At 41.5% G+C, this 19,419-nt stretch overlaps 1 protein-coding gene across 4 annotated transcripts in view; it reads left to right on the top strand.

Annotated features, from left to right (window-relative positions):
- wdr33 (WD repeat domain 33) overlaps positions 1 to 19,080 on the top strand; it is a 30,083-nt gene extending 11,003 nt beyond the window's left edge. The window contains exons 7-22 of one of the 4 annotated variants that reach the window (XM_042428573.1): positions 7,671 to 7,768; positions 8,347 to 8,473; positions 8,956 to 9,110; positions 10,142 to 10,220; positions 10,682 to 10,792; positions 11,291 to 11,385; positions 11,624 to 11,710; positions 12,598 to 12,734; positions 12,887 to 13,039; positions 15,213 to 16,008; positions 16,072 to 16,148; positions 16,226 to 16,283; positions 17,150 to 17,483; positions 17,572 to 17,735; positions 18,257 to 18,436; positions 18,587 to 19,080. In XM_042428573.1, the coding sequence (XP_042284507.1) occupies positions 7,671 to 7,768; positions 8,347 to 8,473; positions 8,956 to 9,110; positions 10,142 to 10,220; positions 10,682 to 10,792; positions 11,291 to 11,385; positions 11,624 to 11,710; positions 12,598 to 12,734; positions 12,887 to 13,039; positions 15,213 to 16,008; positions 16,072 to 16,148; positions 16,226 to 16,283; positions 17,150 to 17,483; positions 17,572 to 17,735; positions 18,257 to 18,436; positions 18,587 to 18,744 (2,809 nt within the window). In that variant the 3' untranslated portion in view covers positions 18,745 to 19,080. Of the gene's footprint in view, positions 1 to 7,670; positions 7,769 to 8,346; positions 8,474 to 8,955; positions 9,111 to 10,141; positions 10,221 to 10,681; positions 10,793 to 11,290; positions 11,386 to 11,623; positions 11,711 to 12,597; positions 12,735 to 12,886; positions 13,040 to 15,212; positions 16,149 to 16,225; positions 16,284 to 16,565; positions 16,640 to 17,149; positions 17,484 to 17,571; positions 17,736 to 18,256; positions 18,437 to 18,586 lie in introns of those variants that run through there. The other 3 variants (XM_042428572.1, XM_042428571.1, XM_042428574.1) reach the window with 3 other exon arrangements.
- The last annotated feature ends 339 nt before the right edge of the window (positions 19,081 to 19,419 follow it).

Genomic DNA, 19,419 nt, shown 5'->3' with positions numbered 1-19,419 from the left:
GGTCCAGGGTTTGACTTTGAACCAATAAAGTGTTAGCAGGGGATCAATAAAGTGAATAAAGAGAAGCTCCCGCACACAGTCACACGCTCTGAACCTCATCCAACAGGCAGCTGTAGATGTTTAAATAAAGGTTTGAATTCAACACCTGGTCCTGGTCACCTGAAGCAGAGCCGTGATCACCTGACCTAGAAACTACTTCCTGTTAACTCATAAAACGGACTCACAGGAGACTAAAGACGCTGCAGCCTACATGTCCCATAATGCACCTGGATAGTCTTTCACTAGAGCCTCCCTGCAGGTAAACACACCTGCACCCTGGTAGTAGTCTGATGACATCACTGTGACATCACACAGCTGTCTGGTCGTCACATCATGTTTATATTGATGAGTTGTTTCGATCAATCAATCAACAGAAAATTAATCTGTTTTGATAATTGATTGAATTTTGTTTGCAGATGTGAAGATTTGATGCTTCATCAGTAAACTGAATGTTTGAGTTTTAGATTGATGATCAATACGAGATGTTTGGAGACGTGACCGACATATTATCAATATTTCCTACATGTTATAGACGAGATTATTGATCAGCCAGTGGAGCAGATCAATCATTAATGAAACTAATCATCAGAGTTGTTTTACTGACGTCTTTTCCAACAGATTGAAAACATGTTTGCAGCTCAGTGAGATGCAACTAACGATTAGTTTCATTATTAATTAATCTGCTGATAAATAGAATAAATTGATTATCTGATTGATTTTCTCTCAGATTAATGAACTAATTGATCACTGCAGCTGTAATTTAATCTATCTCACCGTCTGATTCTTCCTCCTTGTTTCGGCCTCAACACACAACTAGAGCTGCATTGATTAGTCAATTAATCAGTTAATTATTGAACATTAATTAAAATAAGAACATTTATTCACAACTGTTTTGATTATTGATTAATCATTCCCGCTTTTCTTACATATGACAGTACAGTAACAATCTGAGAAATTATAACACCTGTTACTATTTTCTGATGATTCATTGATTAATGGCAAAAAACTAATTGGCAGGTAAATTGATGACAATCGTTAGTTGCAGCCCTACAGCACAGGTGAGGGTCACCTCCTGTGATCAATGCAGCTGATCACACAGAACACCTGCTGTCTTTAATCTGCCTCTATTGATTTTGAATGATGTGTTCTGATAGTTTGTTTTTGGATCCGGTTCCTGATTGATTCTTTAAGCTGCAAATCTAGTAACCTCTTATCAAAGCTTTAATCTCTCCTCAGTGTTTCCCGGATCAAAGATCAATAGAAACATATTGATAACAGCTGTAGATGATTAACATTCACACACACAGTTTGAGAGTGAGGAAGCATCACTCACTGTGTGTTTCTGTAGTTTCTGATCAGATCAATGTGAATCTGATCAGCATAATCGGAACAGATCAGATGTTTTCAGCTCGTCAACCTGCAGAACTGTTGAGTTTCTGTTTCTCAGACAACAAACACTGATCAAACGTCTTAAAGTCGGAGTTATTTTAGTTTAGAAGATAAAACTGAACAGCGTGTTACAGCTCCAGAGACGCTGTCGAACCATCAGCTGGTTATTGATTATTAACGAGTTGTGTCTCAATCACTCGTTTGACAAAAGAAAAAAACCTCATGATGAATTCATCGGCATTAACGAGTGATGACAGTGAGCAGGAGACTGAGGATTAATCAATAGACTTTCTCACTAATTGCTCTTTAATTGAGACAAAGTCAGAAACGTATAAATGCATCAATAAATGCTTTTAACAGAATATTTTATACGGTGAGTTTGATGCTTCAGAGAAACGAGCTACTCTGAATCAGTCAAACCCAGAATGTTAAGATTAAAGAGCTGCAGCTGTTTGCAGTGTTCCTGTTATTTTGTCCACCATCACATGAAAGTAGTCTGACGTTTGATTATTGATCACAAACTTTGTGCTACTTGTTAAAAAGTGAAGCAGTAAAGCTGGGAAACTGTGGGAAACTGTTAGCCTAGCTTAGCACAAAGACTGGAAGCAGAGGGAAACTGTTAGCCTAGCTTAGCACAAAGACTGGAAGCAGAGGGAAACTGTTAGCCTAGCTTAGCACAAAGACTGGAAGCAAGGGGAAACTGTTAGCCTAGCTTAGCACAAAGACTGGAAGCAGAGGGAAACTGTTAGCCTAGCTTAGCACAAAGACGAAGCAGGGGGAAACTGTTAGCCTAGCTTAGCACAAAGACTGGAAGCAGAGGGAAACTGTAAGCCTAGCTTAGCACAAAGACTGGAAGCAGAGGGAAACTGTTAGCCTAGCTTAGCACAAAGACTGGAAGCAGAGGGAAACTGTTAGCCTAGCTTAGCACAAAGGCTGGAAGCAGAGGGAAACTGTTAGCCTAGCTTAGCACAAAGACTGGAAGCAGGGGGAAACTGTTAACCTAGCTTAGCACAAAGACTGGTAGCAGAGGGAAACTGTTAGCCTAGCTTAGCACAAAGAGTGGAAGCAAGGGGAAACTGTAATAAAAGGGAAAACAGTCCAACTCCACAACTGTTTTGGTATATTTTGTGTGTTCTGATAGTAAACATCTGCAGCTGCAGTCAAACCGTGGACGTTGGCGTCATGATGTCTGTGTTTTAACCACTTGGCTGTCGGAGCCTCATTAACATTTGTATCTTTGAATCCGTTTGGTTTTGCGGTGGACTCCTGACGCTGCGTCTGTTTAACATCGTGTGCTTTAGTTTGAGTCTCTGCCTGCTGAGGAACATCCAGCAATTATTTAAGTTTACGTCGCCAGTTTCTTCTTCTGTGAACTTTCACCTAAATTCAAATGTTTAGATGCATTTGAGTCAGAAAATCTGTTGTATGAACATGCAGACAACACAAGTTAAACACAAATCAGTTTACACACATTAACACACCTGTGAACACAGCAGCTGTGTGTGTGTGTGTGTGTGTGTGTGTGTGTGTGTGTGTGTGTGTGTGTGTGTGTGTGTGTATTAGTGGGATTTACAGCAGATGGAAGTAGAAATAATTTAAATAATAAACAGCAATAAGCAGATTAGTAGTTTTTCTTCTTTAGTTAATGAGACGTGTGTGAAAATAACCTGCAGGCCGGAAAGCGGGTTGTGTTACTATGACAACCGGCAAGTGAGTTGTCATGTGACTGTGACCACCTGTATATTAAACATAATATAGTGATCTTAATATTTATTGCTTATTTATTCCGTTTTGATTTGTTTGAAATGGTCATAACATAAAACATAGTGACTGTAAATGTTTAAAGATAATGAATCTCACGGCTGTTTGACAGCAAACTGAATCTCTTTATTATGGACACAACAAGACATTTGAGGACTTTAGGAAACTCTGGATGGATCAAACAACTAATCGATCAATCAGATTGATGAATAATGAAAATGATGGTTATTTGCAGCCCTACAGATATGAGATGTTACTGATTAAGGTTTTAAGTTAGTTTTTCAGTCCTTCACAGCTCATTCTTGACCTGATCAATCTGATCACCTGATCAATTAAAACATTTATTGATGAACCTAAATCACTGATGAATAACATCAGCCTTCGTTTAGAAGGATGCAGCTTTTAATTAATCTGCTGATTATCGTTTGGTCAATAAAACATCAGAAAACAGTGAAAAGTGTTTTTACTGTAAATACTGTGATCAGTTTTTAACCTTTAATATACTGTTTATACAACTAACAATGAATTACTTTATTTTTATTTAATTACTTTAAATTAAACAAGTCACAACATTGTCGGTGCTGGTTGAAGTTCGTCACTCAGGTCGTTTGTTTCCTGTTGGTTCCTCTGACACTTCCTGTCCTGTAAATCTACCCACAATTCATTCTGTTCTAACGTCTAAAACAAAACGTTTTCAATCTGAAATCATAGAAACACTTTAGAGAAACATCAAGACACGTCTGTCAACCAGAGATGGAAAGTAACTACGTACATTTACTCAAGTTCTGTACTGTAGTACAGTTTTGAGGTACTTGTACTTTACTTGAGTATTTCCATGTGATGCTACTTTCTACATGTCAGAGGGAAATATTGTACTTTCTACTCCACTACATTTATTTGACAGCTTTAGTTACTTTTCAGATGAAGATTTGACACAATGGATAATATAACAAGCTTTTAAAATACAACACATTGTTAAAGATGAAACCAGTGGTTTCCAACCTTTTTGTCTTTTGACGTCTTACAAAAAGCAGTGTGTAGTCGGGGTCACATTTCACATGTCTATGAGTTGTTAACAGCTCCACCAAATAGTGATTTTTCCCTCTAAACTTCTCACATGCTTTCATTTCAATAAATGTTCAAATGATCCAATATTTCAGCAAAAATCAAAGATTAGAGAAAAAGTCCAAAAACTGAAAACAGATTTGTGTATCAGAACTTTGTTTTTTCTTCTTTCCTCTCCCATTAATCATCTCACCACCCCTCAGATTTATCTGCTGACCCTTTGGAGGGGCCTGACCCCTAGGTTGGGAACCACTGGACTAAACTAGCTAACTGTATATAAAGTAGTGTAAACTAGCTCCACCTCCAGCAGCTACAACAGTAACATGCTGCTCTAACACTGATGCTTCACTATTAATAATCTAATGATGTCATATATAATAATATATCAGTCAGAGGGACCAAACCACTACTTTTACTGCAATACTTTAACTACATGAAGCTCATAATACTTATGTACTTTTACTGCAATACTTTAACTACATCAAGCTCATAATACTTATGTACTTTTACTGCAATACTTTAACTACATCAAGCTCATAATACTTATGTACTTTTACTGCAATACTTTAACTACATCAAGCTCATAATACTTATGTACTTTTACTGCAATACTTTAACTACATCAAGCTCATAATACTTATGTACTTTTACTTTGTTTTTCATGCAGGAGTATTTTTACTGCTGTATTAGTACTTTTAGTATCTGAATACTTGTCAGTTGCAGTCATTGAAGGTTTAAACTCAGACAATAAATCACATTAATTAAGGATTATTAACGATGTGAAGCATCGTGTTGTTTTGGCAGAAACGATCAATCAACAGAAAATGAGTTTAGATTTTTCTTCTTTGACAGAAAACTGAATGTTTTTATGTTTTGATGGAACAAAAGAAGCAGTTTGAACTTTATGAAAATCATGATGTTTGTTTTCTGTCATTTATGGCTCATTGAGAAAATAATTTAGATTATTTATTAAAGAAAATAATCGTTGAGTCTTTCAGACTCTGTTTACAAAGATTTATTGATAAAACATGTTCAGATTTTCACCATTTTACAGCTTCAATATTTAATTGATTGATAGAGAAAATAGTTTCCAGATGAATCATTGAAGTCGAATATCAGATTTAACTGAATGTTATTGATCATCCCAATAACTGATAGTACTTGAACGCAGCATCAGGGTGAGTGGATGGATACACTTAATAAATAGATTAATAGATACTTTATTGATTTCATTTCCATCTTTATTTTTAGCAGAGCAACGTAAACATTAACATTCTTCATTGATTAAAGATTATTTAGTTCAAAGGAATAAAAAGATTTTTGAGATGAAATATTTAGTGTTTAAATTGTAAAAAGGAGGAATCATTTCTAGAGATGTTGGGATTTTGTTCCACGTTTTAGTTTGTGTTGAGAGAAATAAACCAGCAGTAAAATCTCTTCAACATGTTTCATGTCTGACAGTTAAATTATTGATTATTGTCTTCATTCATCGTTTTGTCCACAAACTGTCAGAAAAACAGTAAAAATATCCGTTAAAATTTCATCCTCACATCTGACGAGCTGAAACTGTTTTTACATTTTTGCTTAAAAAAATGAGTGAGATGATTATTCAGTTATCAGAATAGTTGCTGATTAACTTCTGTTGATCGACTGATTGATTAATCAATTAAACCTTGCAGCTCTAGAAAGACTCACTCAGTTTTATTTGAATAACTTTATGAGGCTCGAGGAGGTAAAATACAGGAAAAAAAACAAAACAATTTTGTGTTTCAAAAATGTTTTTTTCTGATCAGATTGGTTCATCTCGTGACACCTTGTGGGGTCCCGACCCCCAGGTTGGGAACCACTGGTCTAAACCACAGTTACCATTAAAAGTGTGTTGAGGGTTCAGATGTGGTTCTTGTTCCAGTTACAGAGTGAAGACTGGAGGCTGATAATATATATAGATATATATAATATTACTGGTAGAACTTGTTAATGCTGCTGAGCGCTGTTTAATTAATTAGTTAATTAATTAATTAATTATGGAAGTTTTATGTTGTGAAAGTACGACGGTGATGCAGCCGGATACAAACTATCAGAACAAATAAAATATAATAAAGACAAATAATGAAATAGAAACAAGAAGATAAAGAGAGATTAATAAAAAATAGCATAAAAAATACAGAAACACAACACAGGAACCTTTTTTATACTTAACATTTAACATTTTTACATTTAATATGTTTTCAGTTTTGTTGTTTGTGACATCATGTTTTCATAAAAGGAAAAAGATCTAAACTGAAGCTGTAAAACAGATAAAAACAGATCAATAATGAAAACATCAGAATAAAAGTTATTTTCTCTGATTTACATGTTTTGTTTTTCTATGTTTAAACAGACGCACAGTCTTTTATTTTGGTGTGTTTGTGTTTCCAGTGAACGTCCAGCAGGTGGAGACATTTGAACAGTTTTAACAGCAGCTGATGAGCTTCAGTCTGATGGTATTGATCTGGTATTGATCCAGACTGAACTCTCAAACAGAAGCTTCATTAGAGTTTAAAGTCTTTCAAATGTCTGAGGTTCAATTTAACTAATATACTTTATGAATGTGTCCAAAAATCAGATTTTTCTTTCATGTTTTGCTGTAATTGTTCTTCAGCTGTGAATCAATCTGCAGTGTTTAGTTTCTGTCTGAGCTGCTCACAGTTCACCTGCCACCTGATCAATAATTATTATAATAAAAACAGCAGAGGACAGAAAAGATCCATCTGATCAATATTTCTACCATCAGATTCACGTCTGTTACGTTTCTCAGGTAATTAAACACAATAATACTAATAAACTTTATTAATATAAGAGTGTTACAAAGGAAATATGGTTCAAACAACCACAATCAAATGAGAATAAAATGCCTGAAATACAATAAAATGAGATGAAAAACTAAAACATGTTGAACGTTGTGGAGCTGAAAACATAAAACTTTGATCAATAAACGACATTTGTAGACTTTCAAGAGACTTTAGTGGCGACTTAAAAACCAACATTTACTATAAATTAAAAGATTAAAGTCAAAACAAATACAAAGCAACAAAGTCTGAGAGATCTGAGATGAATAAAGCAGATATTAACAGCAGGTTAAATGAATAAAATGATTCATATTGATTATATATATATATATATATATATATATATATTTATATTTATATTGATAAGGAACTCAGTGACTCTGATACCTGACAGTTAGGCTCTGTTACCTTTATTTACCTTTATTTACTTTTATTTACCTTTATTTACTTTTATTTACCTTTATTTACCTTTTTTACCTTTATGTACCTTCAGAGGTGAATAAACAGTTGTCAGAGAGAGTTGTCATGTCTCAGGTGTTTGAAACCATGTTGACTCTTCTTCTTCCTCTTCTTCTTCTTCTTCTGCAGTTTTTCTCCGACAGATAATAAATTCGCCACCTGCTCAGACGACGGCACCGTCCGGATCTGGGACTTCCTGCGCTGCCACGAGGAGCGGATCCTCAGAGGTCAGTGTGACGTCTCAGTCCCGAGACCGCATCCATAAAGGACACGTACACTCAAAAACCACCATACACACACACACACAAACTGGTATCTATGGACACAGACTGGGAACCAGTCACACTGACGTCAGACCCAGGACCTCACAGCCAATCACTGCGAGCGTTCTTCTATCTAATGCGACTGTTTACAAACTTAATATTGATTAATCACTTTTGTTTGATTAATTTGATCATTATTTTGATTTAGCTGTTAATATTTTTATGTTATCCTTTAAGTGTGTTCAGATATGAGATCTACAAACTGATCATTGATTATCAGCTGATGATGGTTTACAGACATATGATTGATTGATATGGATAATAAAACAACCATGTCAACACACAGCTTTATAAATCTGACTGAAACAACACCTGTATGATTCTGACATGAAGCTGCTGAGTGTATGTGACCATTCAACATGTCATTAAACATGATGAAGAGCCACTACAGACAGGAAGCTTCATCATTAGGGTTAATATTGAAAAAAAATCTTAAAACTTTATTGTTGTTTATTTAAATGTGCGTGTGTGTGTGTGTGCAGGTCACGGTGCTGATGTAAAGTGTGTCGACTGGCATCCAACTAAAGGTCTGGTCGTGTCCGGCAGCAAAGACAGTCAACAGCCAATCAAATTCTGGGACCCGAAGACCGGACAGAGTCTGGCAACACTGTGAGTTCAACACACACTCACATAACATAACATAACATAACATAACATAACATAACATAACATAACATAACATAACATAACATAATAATGAAACATTAATACAATATAAAGATAATAAAGACATTAAAAGTGTTTCTAGACAGGTGGAAGATGAACTAAGATACTTTACTGCAGTAAAAGTACCAATACAGCCAAGTAAAAATATTCTATTACTAGTTAAAGTCCTGCATGAAAAATCCTCCAATAGTAAAAGTACATAAGTATTATGAGCTTATAATGGAGGTAATTGTGAGTTGCAGCTGTGATCATTTTGATCGTTATCACAAGGTAAAATAGTTCTCTCGTTGCTGCTGTTGGTCATAATGCTTTGACCTTTGACCTTTGTGTTTCAACAGGTCAAACTGTCTGATTGGCTGTTTCTGAAATGTCGTCATGTTTGTTAAAAAGTCTTTGTGAATAAAACATGAAATGTCTCTTCTCAGACACGCCCATAAGAACACGGTGATGGAGGTGAAGTGGAACCTGAACGGTAATTGGCTGCTGACGGCGTCACGTGACCACCTGTGTAAACTGTTTGACATCAGGAACCTGAAGGAGGAGCTGCAGGTGTTCAGAGGACACAAGAAGGAGGCCACAGGTGAGTCTGAGCAGCACTTCCTGTCTACAAGTATGAAACTTCACTCTCACCTGGAATCAGTGACCTGTCAGTCATGTGACCTGTCAGTCATGTGACCTGTCAGTCATGTGACCTGTCAGCACCTGCAGTTCAGCTCTGATCAGGGCATATCTCTGCTCCTCCTACTGGGCATGTGCAGAGGACAGATGAGCGAATCAGCCACAGAAAACCAGTGAAGAAGAAACTCTTCTTCTTCTCCTTCTCCTTCTTCTTCTCCTCCTCCTCCTTCTTCTTCTTCTTCTTCTTCTTCCTCTTCTTCCCCTTCTCCTTCTACTCCTTCTTCTCCTCCTTCTACTCCTTCTTCTTTTTCTTCTTCTTCTTCTCCTTCTACTCCTTCTTCTTCTTCTTCTTCTTCTTCTCTTTCTCCTTCTTCTCCTCCTCCTCCTTCTTCTTCTTCTTCTTCTCCTTCTTCTCCTTCTTCTCCTCCTCCTCCTAATTCCTCTTTGTCTTCTTCTGCATCACGAAACATTTATCTTCCAATCCTACTTACATACTTACATACTTATCCAATGACATGAATCAAACCAGGAAGTTGATATTGATCCAGTATTGCACATTATGGCAGGATGTTACATGTTCACCAACCAATAAAGTATCAAACATGCTGATGCTCTGTGATCGTCTATAGTTCCACCGACAACATCTATCTGCTGCTGTTTAACACCGTAACGTCTGAAGGTGAATGTCAGAGGGATCATTCATTATTCTCTGTTCCTCTCTCAGCTCTGACTGCTCATAAATAACCTTCATAGCAGCCTGAACAAGACCAGTGAGTCTGGATTCTGTATTTTACTGATGTTAAGGGTTTATACTCAACATTAGAAGCCATAAAAATATTAGTTTTGGTATCAAAGCTCAGGTATCTGAGTGATATAATAGAATAGGTTCAGGATGAGTTTATTAACAAATGGGAACACAGGTGGAATAAAAACCTGACGAAGGTGTCGGACGGTGGATGTAACCAGATCTTTGTTTCCTGTTTGTGTCGTCAGCGGTGGCGTGGCATCCCGTCCACGAGGGTCTGTTCGCCAGCGGAGGCTCCGATGGTTCTCTGCTCTTCTGGCACACTGGGTAATAATCATGAACTGTGTTAATGAGTCACGATGCTGCCAGTCGCTCATTAACAAGGTTCAAGGCTGCTGTTATTGTCCCTAAAAGAGAGAAATGTACAAAACTTAAAATAAATGTTAATAACAGTAAATGTGTTCATGTAATAATTAGCAGGAGATGTTATACAAATAAAATACTCCTTGTTCATTTTAGTGTTTTCAAGGGATGTTGACTAAAAACACTTGTGTTTTTAAATGAGTTAACTCATTTATGTTATATATGTATATAATATACATTTATTTATGATTATTTACTTGGATCAGTGATTGTTGTTCCTGCAGCTCTCAACTGAAACATCACAGATCTGTTCCAACATGTTTAAAGTGTCACAAACTAAAACCTCAGAATCTGGTGAATCTGAATGCAGCTTCCTGTTGTTGTGAATGTGCTGGTTTGTTTACTGTTGTTGTTGTTTGTGACAGAGTGGAGAAGGAGGTTGGAGGGATGGAGATGGCTCATGAGGGGATGATCTGGAGTCTGGCCTGGCACCCGCTGGGTCACATCCTCTGCTCCGGCTCCAACGACCACACCAGGTGCCACTCGAACGCATATACAACATTTATACAACATAAATACAACATATATACAACATATATACAACATAAACACAACATATATACAACCTGTATACAACCTGTATACAACATAAACACAACATATATACAACCTGTATACAACACATATACAACCTGTATACAACTCTTATACAACATATACACAACCTGTGTACAACATATGTACAACATATATACAACATATATACAACCTGTATACAACATATATACAACATATACACAACCTGTGTACAACATATGTACAACATATATACAACATATATACAACCTGTATACAACATATATACAACATATACACAACCTGTGTACAACATATGTACAACATATATACAACCTGTGTACAACATATGTACAACATATATACAACCTGTATACAACCTGTGTACATACAGTTTGGGGTCAGAGGTCCTGAGCAGTCAGTTCTGTATTAAGTTCTTCTGTGTTTTTATCCTTCAGTAAATTCTGGACCAGGAATCGTCCGGGTGATAAGATGAGGGACCGCTACAACCTGAACCTGCTGCCGGGGATGTCAGAGGACGGCGTGGAGTACGGTGAGCCGCACTGAATATCTGTTCTAGTTTTGGAGTTTTGATCGAACAAGAAAAGACATTACCATCTAATTAACTGACAATAAAGATATTAATTACTACAGCTCTACAGTATACTCTGCAGTTATGGACAAACTGTCCAGAATCTCTATTAAGATTTGTTGCTGAAGTGATGCGACACACAGGCTGCTGTTTCCAGGTTTACATGTGAATTAACAGCTGATGCGTGTTTGTGTTTCAGATGACGTGGAGCCCAACAGTCTGGCCTCCATCCCCGGGATGGGGATCCCCGAGCAGCTGAAGGCAGCCATGGAGCAGGAGCAGAACAGTAAGAGTCTTCCTTCAACTCTCGGGGACCGTCTGCAGGTTTTCCTCCTTGTTTCAAACATTTGTAGAATTTTCTGTTTTTCAACTGAAACAAAAGGAAGGAACGTCTGGTCTAGGTTATTGATGATTTTATGCTTTATTGGTTTAGGTTATATTTGATGTTGCATGCAGGTCTTTAAAAAGTCTTATAATCTCTCAAATTAAGTGCTGGCACAACCGTTGGGAGCAATTTGGGGTTCACTTCGACATGTGGACAGGAGTCTGGGATCAAACTACTGACCTTCTGATTGGTGGACAACCCGCTCTACCCCCTGAGCCACAGCTGCCCCCCCCACCCCCGTTTAAATTACGAGTATTAGTATGTATAGAGTGTACAATGGATAAGACTTTATTTTACAGGTCCCTTAATCTTATACTAACTTGCTGGAAATATTCTGAGTAATTTACAGGTATTTATCTGTTAATTTATGGCACATTTTACAGAGAGTTTGGTACAATTTGGTACAAATTATAAGAAAAATTGCAATAAAGTTAAGTAGGGTGAGTTGTAGTTTCATATGTAGGTTTTTTTCAACAATTACCTAAAAGTGGCGGCTGCATTACTGTTCAGTTTTATTTCACTTTTTAAGTTTTTTAGAAAGTGTCTAATATGCCAGTACTTTAAGTATTTTCAGTCATTTCTTAAGGTTTTAAGGTTCTAATTAACAACTGGAACTATGAAGGTGATGCTGATGATACTGTCCTGTATGTCACTGACCTCACTGTGAACCAGAACTACTCGTACCTCTTGACTGAAACCTGATCAAACATCGTGGTGCATTGTTTCATATGGTGGATGTTAACAAGGTCCTACACAGTATGTGACTCAGGTGTGACTGTTGTCTCCAGGTAAAGAGGCGGCTCCTGAGGAGATGTCCATTCCCGGTCTGGATTGGGGCATGGACGAGGTCATGGGTAAAGACGCCAAGAAGGTCCCACAGAAGAAAGTGCCGTACGCCAAACCGATCCCAGCACAGTTCCAGCAGGTAAACGCCGCCACAGCGTGCAAATGAACATTTATCAAACCCTGAAGCTGCCGACTCAACGCGATGGATGTCAACATTGAACCCGTTTCTCCTGAAGCTGTAATGATGGTGGTGCTGTATAAACTGTACAAACTGTGCTGTCCAACCTACAGGCCTGGGCGGAGAACAAAGTACCCATGATGCCCCCTGGTGGAGATTTGAAAGACCGGAAGGTGGAGCAGAAAGTGGACATGAAGAAGAAAACTCAGGCGGAGATCGAGCAGGAGATGGCAGCTCTGCAGTACACCAACCCCATGCTGCTGGAGGTGAGTCTTTATAAGATGTTTTATGTGCTCGCAGGGCTCATTGTTGTGATGAGAGACTGTTACTGATAATTCCTCAGAACCTCTTTGTGTTCACCTGTAAGTCACAACCCATGAATGCAACACGTGTAGTTAATGGTTTTCACAGTTTTTGGACACATAACTGAAACTACATTTTTTAGGTTCCCTACATGTCAGGCGTGTGCATAATACAGTTGACATACACTTGTTTAGAACATGTGTCATGGCAGTCTTGAGTTTCCAATGATTTCTACAACTCACTTATTTTTCTGTGATGGAATGATGGGAACATACGTCTGTCACGGATCTGAAAAAGCGGATCATTGATTTGAACAAGTCAAGAAAGTCACTTTGAGCCATTTAGGTCCCAAGATCAACTGTGCAAACAATTGTTCGTAAGTATAAAGTTTATGACACAGTTGTGTCACTGCCACAATCAGGAAGAAAACGCAAGCGATCACCTGCTGCTTAGATAAAATTGATCAAGATGGTCATAAAGCAGGTCGGCAATGAATTAGAAGCTGCTGGAACACAGACGGCAGGGTCCACAGTGACTGCCATGACATACATGTTCTTTAAAGGTGTATGTAAACCTGTGACCACTGACTCGGAGTGAGAGATGCTTTGCTAAAACACGGTGCAAAACCGTAGAGATCTTTTATAATTAATCTGTAGATTATTATTATTTCTCACAGCTCAAGGAGATGCTTAAAAATGTCCTCTTTTGTCAATACGCCCAAAATACCCCCAGATACTGAATACCCCTAAAGATATTTAGTCTAAGAAAAGCAACAAATAACTTTTGGCATTTTTGCTTTAAAATTACTAACATTATCAATTATCAGACTAGTTGCAGATTAATATTCTGTTGATTGACTAATCAATTAATGGACAAATCCTTGCAGCTCGAGGGTTCTTATTTTAAAGAAATAGAAGAATAAAATCTATTGTTTACTTAAATGTTAATTCCTCTTACATATAATTAACATCTTTTATAATGCAGTGCAGCGACCTGCAGACAGTAAACTACCCTTCTAATGGAGCACCCAGCAACCGCTTTATCAACTACTCAACAACCTTGTTCAAAGCCTAGCAACACCCTAGCAACACCTGGAACACTAGTAACACTTGGAACGCCTAGCAACCACCTAGTACCCCCTATGCAACCAGCTAACACTCCTCAAGCAATGGTCCAACCTAATGTCTTACCATAAAGACCTCTGTAACCACCCAGCAGCCCCCTGTAACCACCCAGCAGCCCCCTGTAACCACCCAGCGACCTCCTGTAAACACCCAGCGACCTCCTGTAACCACCCAGCAGCCCCCTGTAACCACCCAGCAGCCCCCTGTAACTACCCAGCAGCCCCCTGTAACCACCCAGTGACCTCCTGTAACCACCCAGTAGCCCCCTGTAACCACCCAGCAGCCCCCTGTAACCACCCAGTAGCCCCCTGTAACCACCCAGCAGCCCCCTGTAACCACCCAGTAGCCCCCTGTAACCACCCAGCAGCCCCCTGTAACCACCCAGTAGCCCCCTGTAACCACCCAGCAGCCCCCTGTAACCACCCAGTAGCCCCCTGTAACCACCCAGTAGCCCCCTGTAACTACCCAGCAGCCTCTTGTAAACACCCAGCAGCCTCCTGTAACCACCCAATAGCCCCCTGTAACCACTCAGCAGCCCCCTGTAACCACCCAGTAGCCCCCTGTAACCACTCAGCAGCCTCCTGTAACCACCCAATAGCCCCCTGTAACCACTCAGCAGCCCCCTGTAACCACTCAGCAGCCCCCTGTAACCACCCAGTAGCCCCCTGTAACCACTCAGCAGCCTCCTGTAACCACTCAGTAGCCCCCTGTAACCACTCAGCAGCCCCCTGTAACCACCCAGTAGCCCCCTGTAACCACTCAGCAGCCTCCTGTAACCACCCAATAGCCCCCTGTAACTACTCAGCAGCCCCCTGTAACCACTCAGCAGCCCCCTGTAACCACCCAGTAGCCCCCTGTAACCACTCAGCAGCCTCCTGTAACCACCCAGTAGCCCCCTGTAACCACTCAGCAGCCTCCTGTAACCACTCAGTAGCCCCCTGTAACCACCCAGCGGCCTCCTGTAACTACCTCGCTGCTCTCATTCACTCTTTTGTTCTCTTTGCTTCTTCAGCAGATGAAGATGGACAGGATGGGTTCAGACGGGAACATGGGCCCCCCACAGGGACAAGGTCCTATGCCCCCCTTCCCCGGCCCTGGAGGCCCCGGGGGTCCTGGAGGCCCCATGCCCCCTGGCCAGCAGGGTTTTCCCCCAAACATGCCTCCTCAGCAGATGCCCAACAGCATGGGGCCCCCCATGGGCCCTGGAGGCATGCAGCCTCCCTTCATGCCCCCTGGACAGATGGGGCCTCCCTCTGGACCCCAGTCTCACCAGGGGCCCCCTCAGGGCATGATGGGACCACCAGACATGCAGAGACATCCTGGCCCTCCCAGGAACATGGGCCCCCAAGGGCCTCACGGCATGGGTCCTGGACCCAGAGGGATGCAGGGCCCCCCTGGTGGGATGATGGGACCCCCTCCTCGAGGAATGGGCCCCAGGGATCCTCAGGGGCCTCCACCTCAGGGGGGCATGATGCCACCTCAAGGGAACATGATGGGCCCCCAGGGTCCTATGCAGGGTGGGATGATGGGGCCCCCACCCAGGACACATGGCAACATGCCAAATAACTATGGGATGGGCAACATGCAGGGGCCCCCAGGAGGGATGCACGGACCTCCAGGAAACATGCAGGGGCCCCCAGGTAACATGCAAGGACACCCAGGGAACATGCAGGGGCCCCCTGGTAACATGCAAGGACCCCATGGAAACATGCAGGGACCCCATGGAAACATGCAGGGTCCCCATGGAAACATGCAGGGGCCTCCTAGTAACATGCAAGGACCCCATGGAAACATGCAGGGGCCCCAAGGTAACATGCAGGGACCCCCAGGAAACATGCAAGGACCCCATGGAAACATGCAGGGGCCTCAAGGTAACATGCAGGGACCCCCAGGAAACATGCAAGGACCCCATGGAAACATGCAGGGGCCCCCATACCTGCAGCACCAGGTGAGTACAAGTCTCTCTCTACTGCAGCAATGTGAAACTGTCGGGACTTCTGTATAAACCTGATTTGGTCTTTACAGGGCCAGAACTCGGGGCCAATGATGCATGGGATGGGGCCACAGGGGCCCAACAACAAAGGTAAGATGGCTCCGAAGAAACACCTGTAGCCTGAACGTCTCCAGAGTCTGATTATCAGAGCAGATTCAGTTATTATGAGGCGTTCCCGTTTTATTTGTACTTTATTCCACTGGTCTGTTTTTAGTCACGCTGAGATAGATAGATAGATAGATAGACAGATAGATAGATAGATAGATCAATAATGTTAATATGCTATAACACACTGAACAATAGAGCAAGTCAGGTGGAAATTTATGAGACAACAGACAGACATGAAAATAATGTTTTCTGTCGTACCTGTAGGGGCCCCGGGAGATTCCTGAGTTTGGAGAATTTAAACGCCTCTGTTTCCATTTAATAAAATATGTCAAACTGCCCATCGTGTCGTGTAAATGAGTCTCATGTTTTACATGAATATCATCTCAGTACAGAGAATGTTTATCTTGTCTGAGCACAGAGACTGGAAGCTTGTTAATAATAAACTATCTGTGTAGCATCATACAGGAAATGCAGCTCAACATACTCCACAATTGCACAAAAAACAAACAATAAAATACGACAAAACAGTAAAAATAAAATATTTCAGTGAGATTTAATAAAGTACGCAATAAGTGCCTCCTGGTATTTTCTCAAACATTCTCAGCAAATCTTCATCTTACTCTCACAGTTTCCACTCTATACGCACAATTTATACATCACAACGTAGACACATTTGTCCTCCTTCACAAAACGTCACTCCTTAAACAACACGTCTTTGGTTTTTGATATTTCTGCCTAACAGAGAATAAAATAGTCTGAAGTTAGAAGATTGCTCTTGTAGATCAGAAACAATGAACAGTTTCAGTTACCAGCGGCCCTCGTTATCTCTGTTTCTCTAATTATCTCAGGAGACCCTCGGGGGCCGCCGCCCAACCACCACATGGGTCCCCCTGATCGCCAGGGCCCTGGAGGGCCTGGAGGACCAGACCAGGGCTCGGGGCCTTACTGGGGAGACAACCAGCAAGGTCGACGTGGGCCGCAGGATTTTGACGGAGGCCAGGACTTTCACAGCAGAGGAGAGGAGAGCTGGAGACCTGGACCCGGCTACCAGGGGGGAGGAGGAGGGGGCCACAGGGGGGGAGGAGGGCACCGAGGTGGAGGAGGAGGGAACGGAGGGAACTGGGGCCCTGAGGACAGGTTCCCCAGAGACGGAGGAGACTTCAGAGGACGGAGAGACGACAGGTGAGCTGCTGTTCAGCCTGAATGTGAGACCAGGTCCTGAAAGGTCCTGGATCAGATAGGTCTGAATGGGTTTCGTTCGGTGTTTCAGGTTTAGAGGAGGAGGCCCCGGCCGGCCCGGAGGTCGAGGTTACCCTGACGAGTACGGTGGCCAGGAAGAGGGCTTCGACGGCCCAGACGAGATGAGTCGAGGCTGGGACAGCGGAGGTCGAGGGAGGCCGCCGCCGCGGGGAGGAGGACCCCCCAGAGGAGGAGGTGAGACCTGACTGTCATCAGTTCAACCAGTCATTTATTTTGTGTTTGTTGAAGCCTGAAGAGGTCACATGATCCAGCAACTCAGCAGGAAACAGCAGTTTGTTTTCTGTCAGATTTATCTACATAATAAACAGACAGATGACAAGTTACAGAAACCAACATACAGCGTCTCAGTGAGGTGTTGGACCACCAGAACAGCTTCAATACGCCTTGTTATTGATCCTACAGTCTCTGAACATCATTGATCATAAAGATCTTCCTCATGTGGTGTTGTGATGATGGTGGAGAGCGCTTGTCTAACGCGTCGGTCTTAAACCTCCCAGAGGTGCATCTTTATTGAGTTTATTGAATAATGTCTCCACTCATTCATTCAGGTTTTTCCTTTAATTTGTCACCTGTCTGTACATATTAGATATCATATAACGCTATAATTATGTAATATTTCACTGCAGGAGAAGTGTGAACCAGAATCTTTGTCATCTTATTGTGGCGGTGCCTCTGCTTGTCTTCCTGTCCATCAGGTCACGACGGTTATCGGGACGTTCAGCAGATGCATGATGGGTCGTCCCCGGCGGGCCGTGAGCGCTCCTCCTCCCTGCAGGGCATGGACATGGCGTCTCTGCCCCCCCGTAAGCGTCCGTGGCAGGATGGTCCGGGAACCGGAGACCCCCGAGAGCGCGAGTCCCCCGGCGCCGACGGAGGTAAAACATCCCGACGCGTTTACATGATTTTACAGGTTTTAGTGACTCCTGAAGTTCTCCGTTTTAAATTCATATAATACTTATTTCAGTTTATTGTAACGTTTCCTTCTGGACGACTTTCAGTCTCACAGATCTTTCCGCTGTTCGCAGGTCGGCCTCCTCAGAGGGACGACGGCGGTTACGGTCCGTCCGGACGCGGCGGACGGGGCGGCTGGGGTCCCGGAGGAGGACCGGGACCGGGACCCGCCCCCAGGAGAGGAGGACCTGCACCCAGAGGAGCACCGAGGGGGGGCGGCCGGGGCCGGTAGTCCTCACATAAAGAAAAACTCTCACGTCTCGTGTCCTCTGGCGTCCGGCCGCTGGAGACAAACGGTGCAGAAAGACTTTGGGTCACGTGACACAGTGAGACGAATCAGAATCAGGACTGAAAGAACACCTGAGCCGACAGGAAACGCCTCACTGATCAGGATCAAACATGTTTTAATGTAAAATATTGTAGAGAATCATCCACTGTGTTCGTATCTCCGTCTCCTCCTTTTATTTCCCCGTCAACAGTTTGTCTTCAGGTTGTTGCTTTTTGTCCTTTTTTTGTATAAGATTTCTATGTTTTTGTGTTTTCACCGAATAAAGATTGACACTTCAAACTGCAACGTGTCATCAGCAGCTCAACATGTACGACATTTTAGTTAAAGACTGAAGTTAAACAAACAAGAAAATACGACAACTGTAAAAATGCAATAAAATATGTCAGTGAGATTCAATAAAATAGGCAAAAACAAAGTTTGAAAAGGTGAGTTTAAGATGTTATGATGGATTTCTTGATAGAACGAAGCTTCCTGTCAGAGATCAGTGGTGGAAAATAACTAAGTACATTTACTCAAGTACTTGTACTGTAGTACAGTTAGAGGTACTTGTACTTTACTTGAGTATTTCCATGTGATGCTACTTTCTACATTTCAGAGGGAAATATTGTACTTTCTACT

The sequence above is a fragment of the Thunnus maccoyii genome, chromosome 12 (genome assembly GCF_910596095.1).
Source record: "Thunnus maccoyii chromosome 12, fThuMac1.1, whole genome shotgun sequence".
Lineage (NCBI taxonomy): Eukaryota > Metazoa > Chordata > Actinopteri > Scombriformes > Scombridae > Thunnus > Thunnus maccoyii.
The sequence above is the reverse complement of the archived record's forward strand: the minus strand, read 5'-3'. Positions and strand labels throughout refer to the sequence as shown.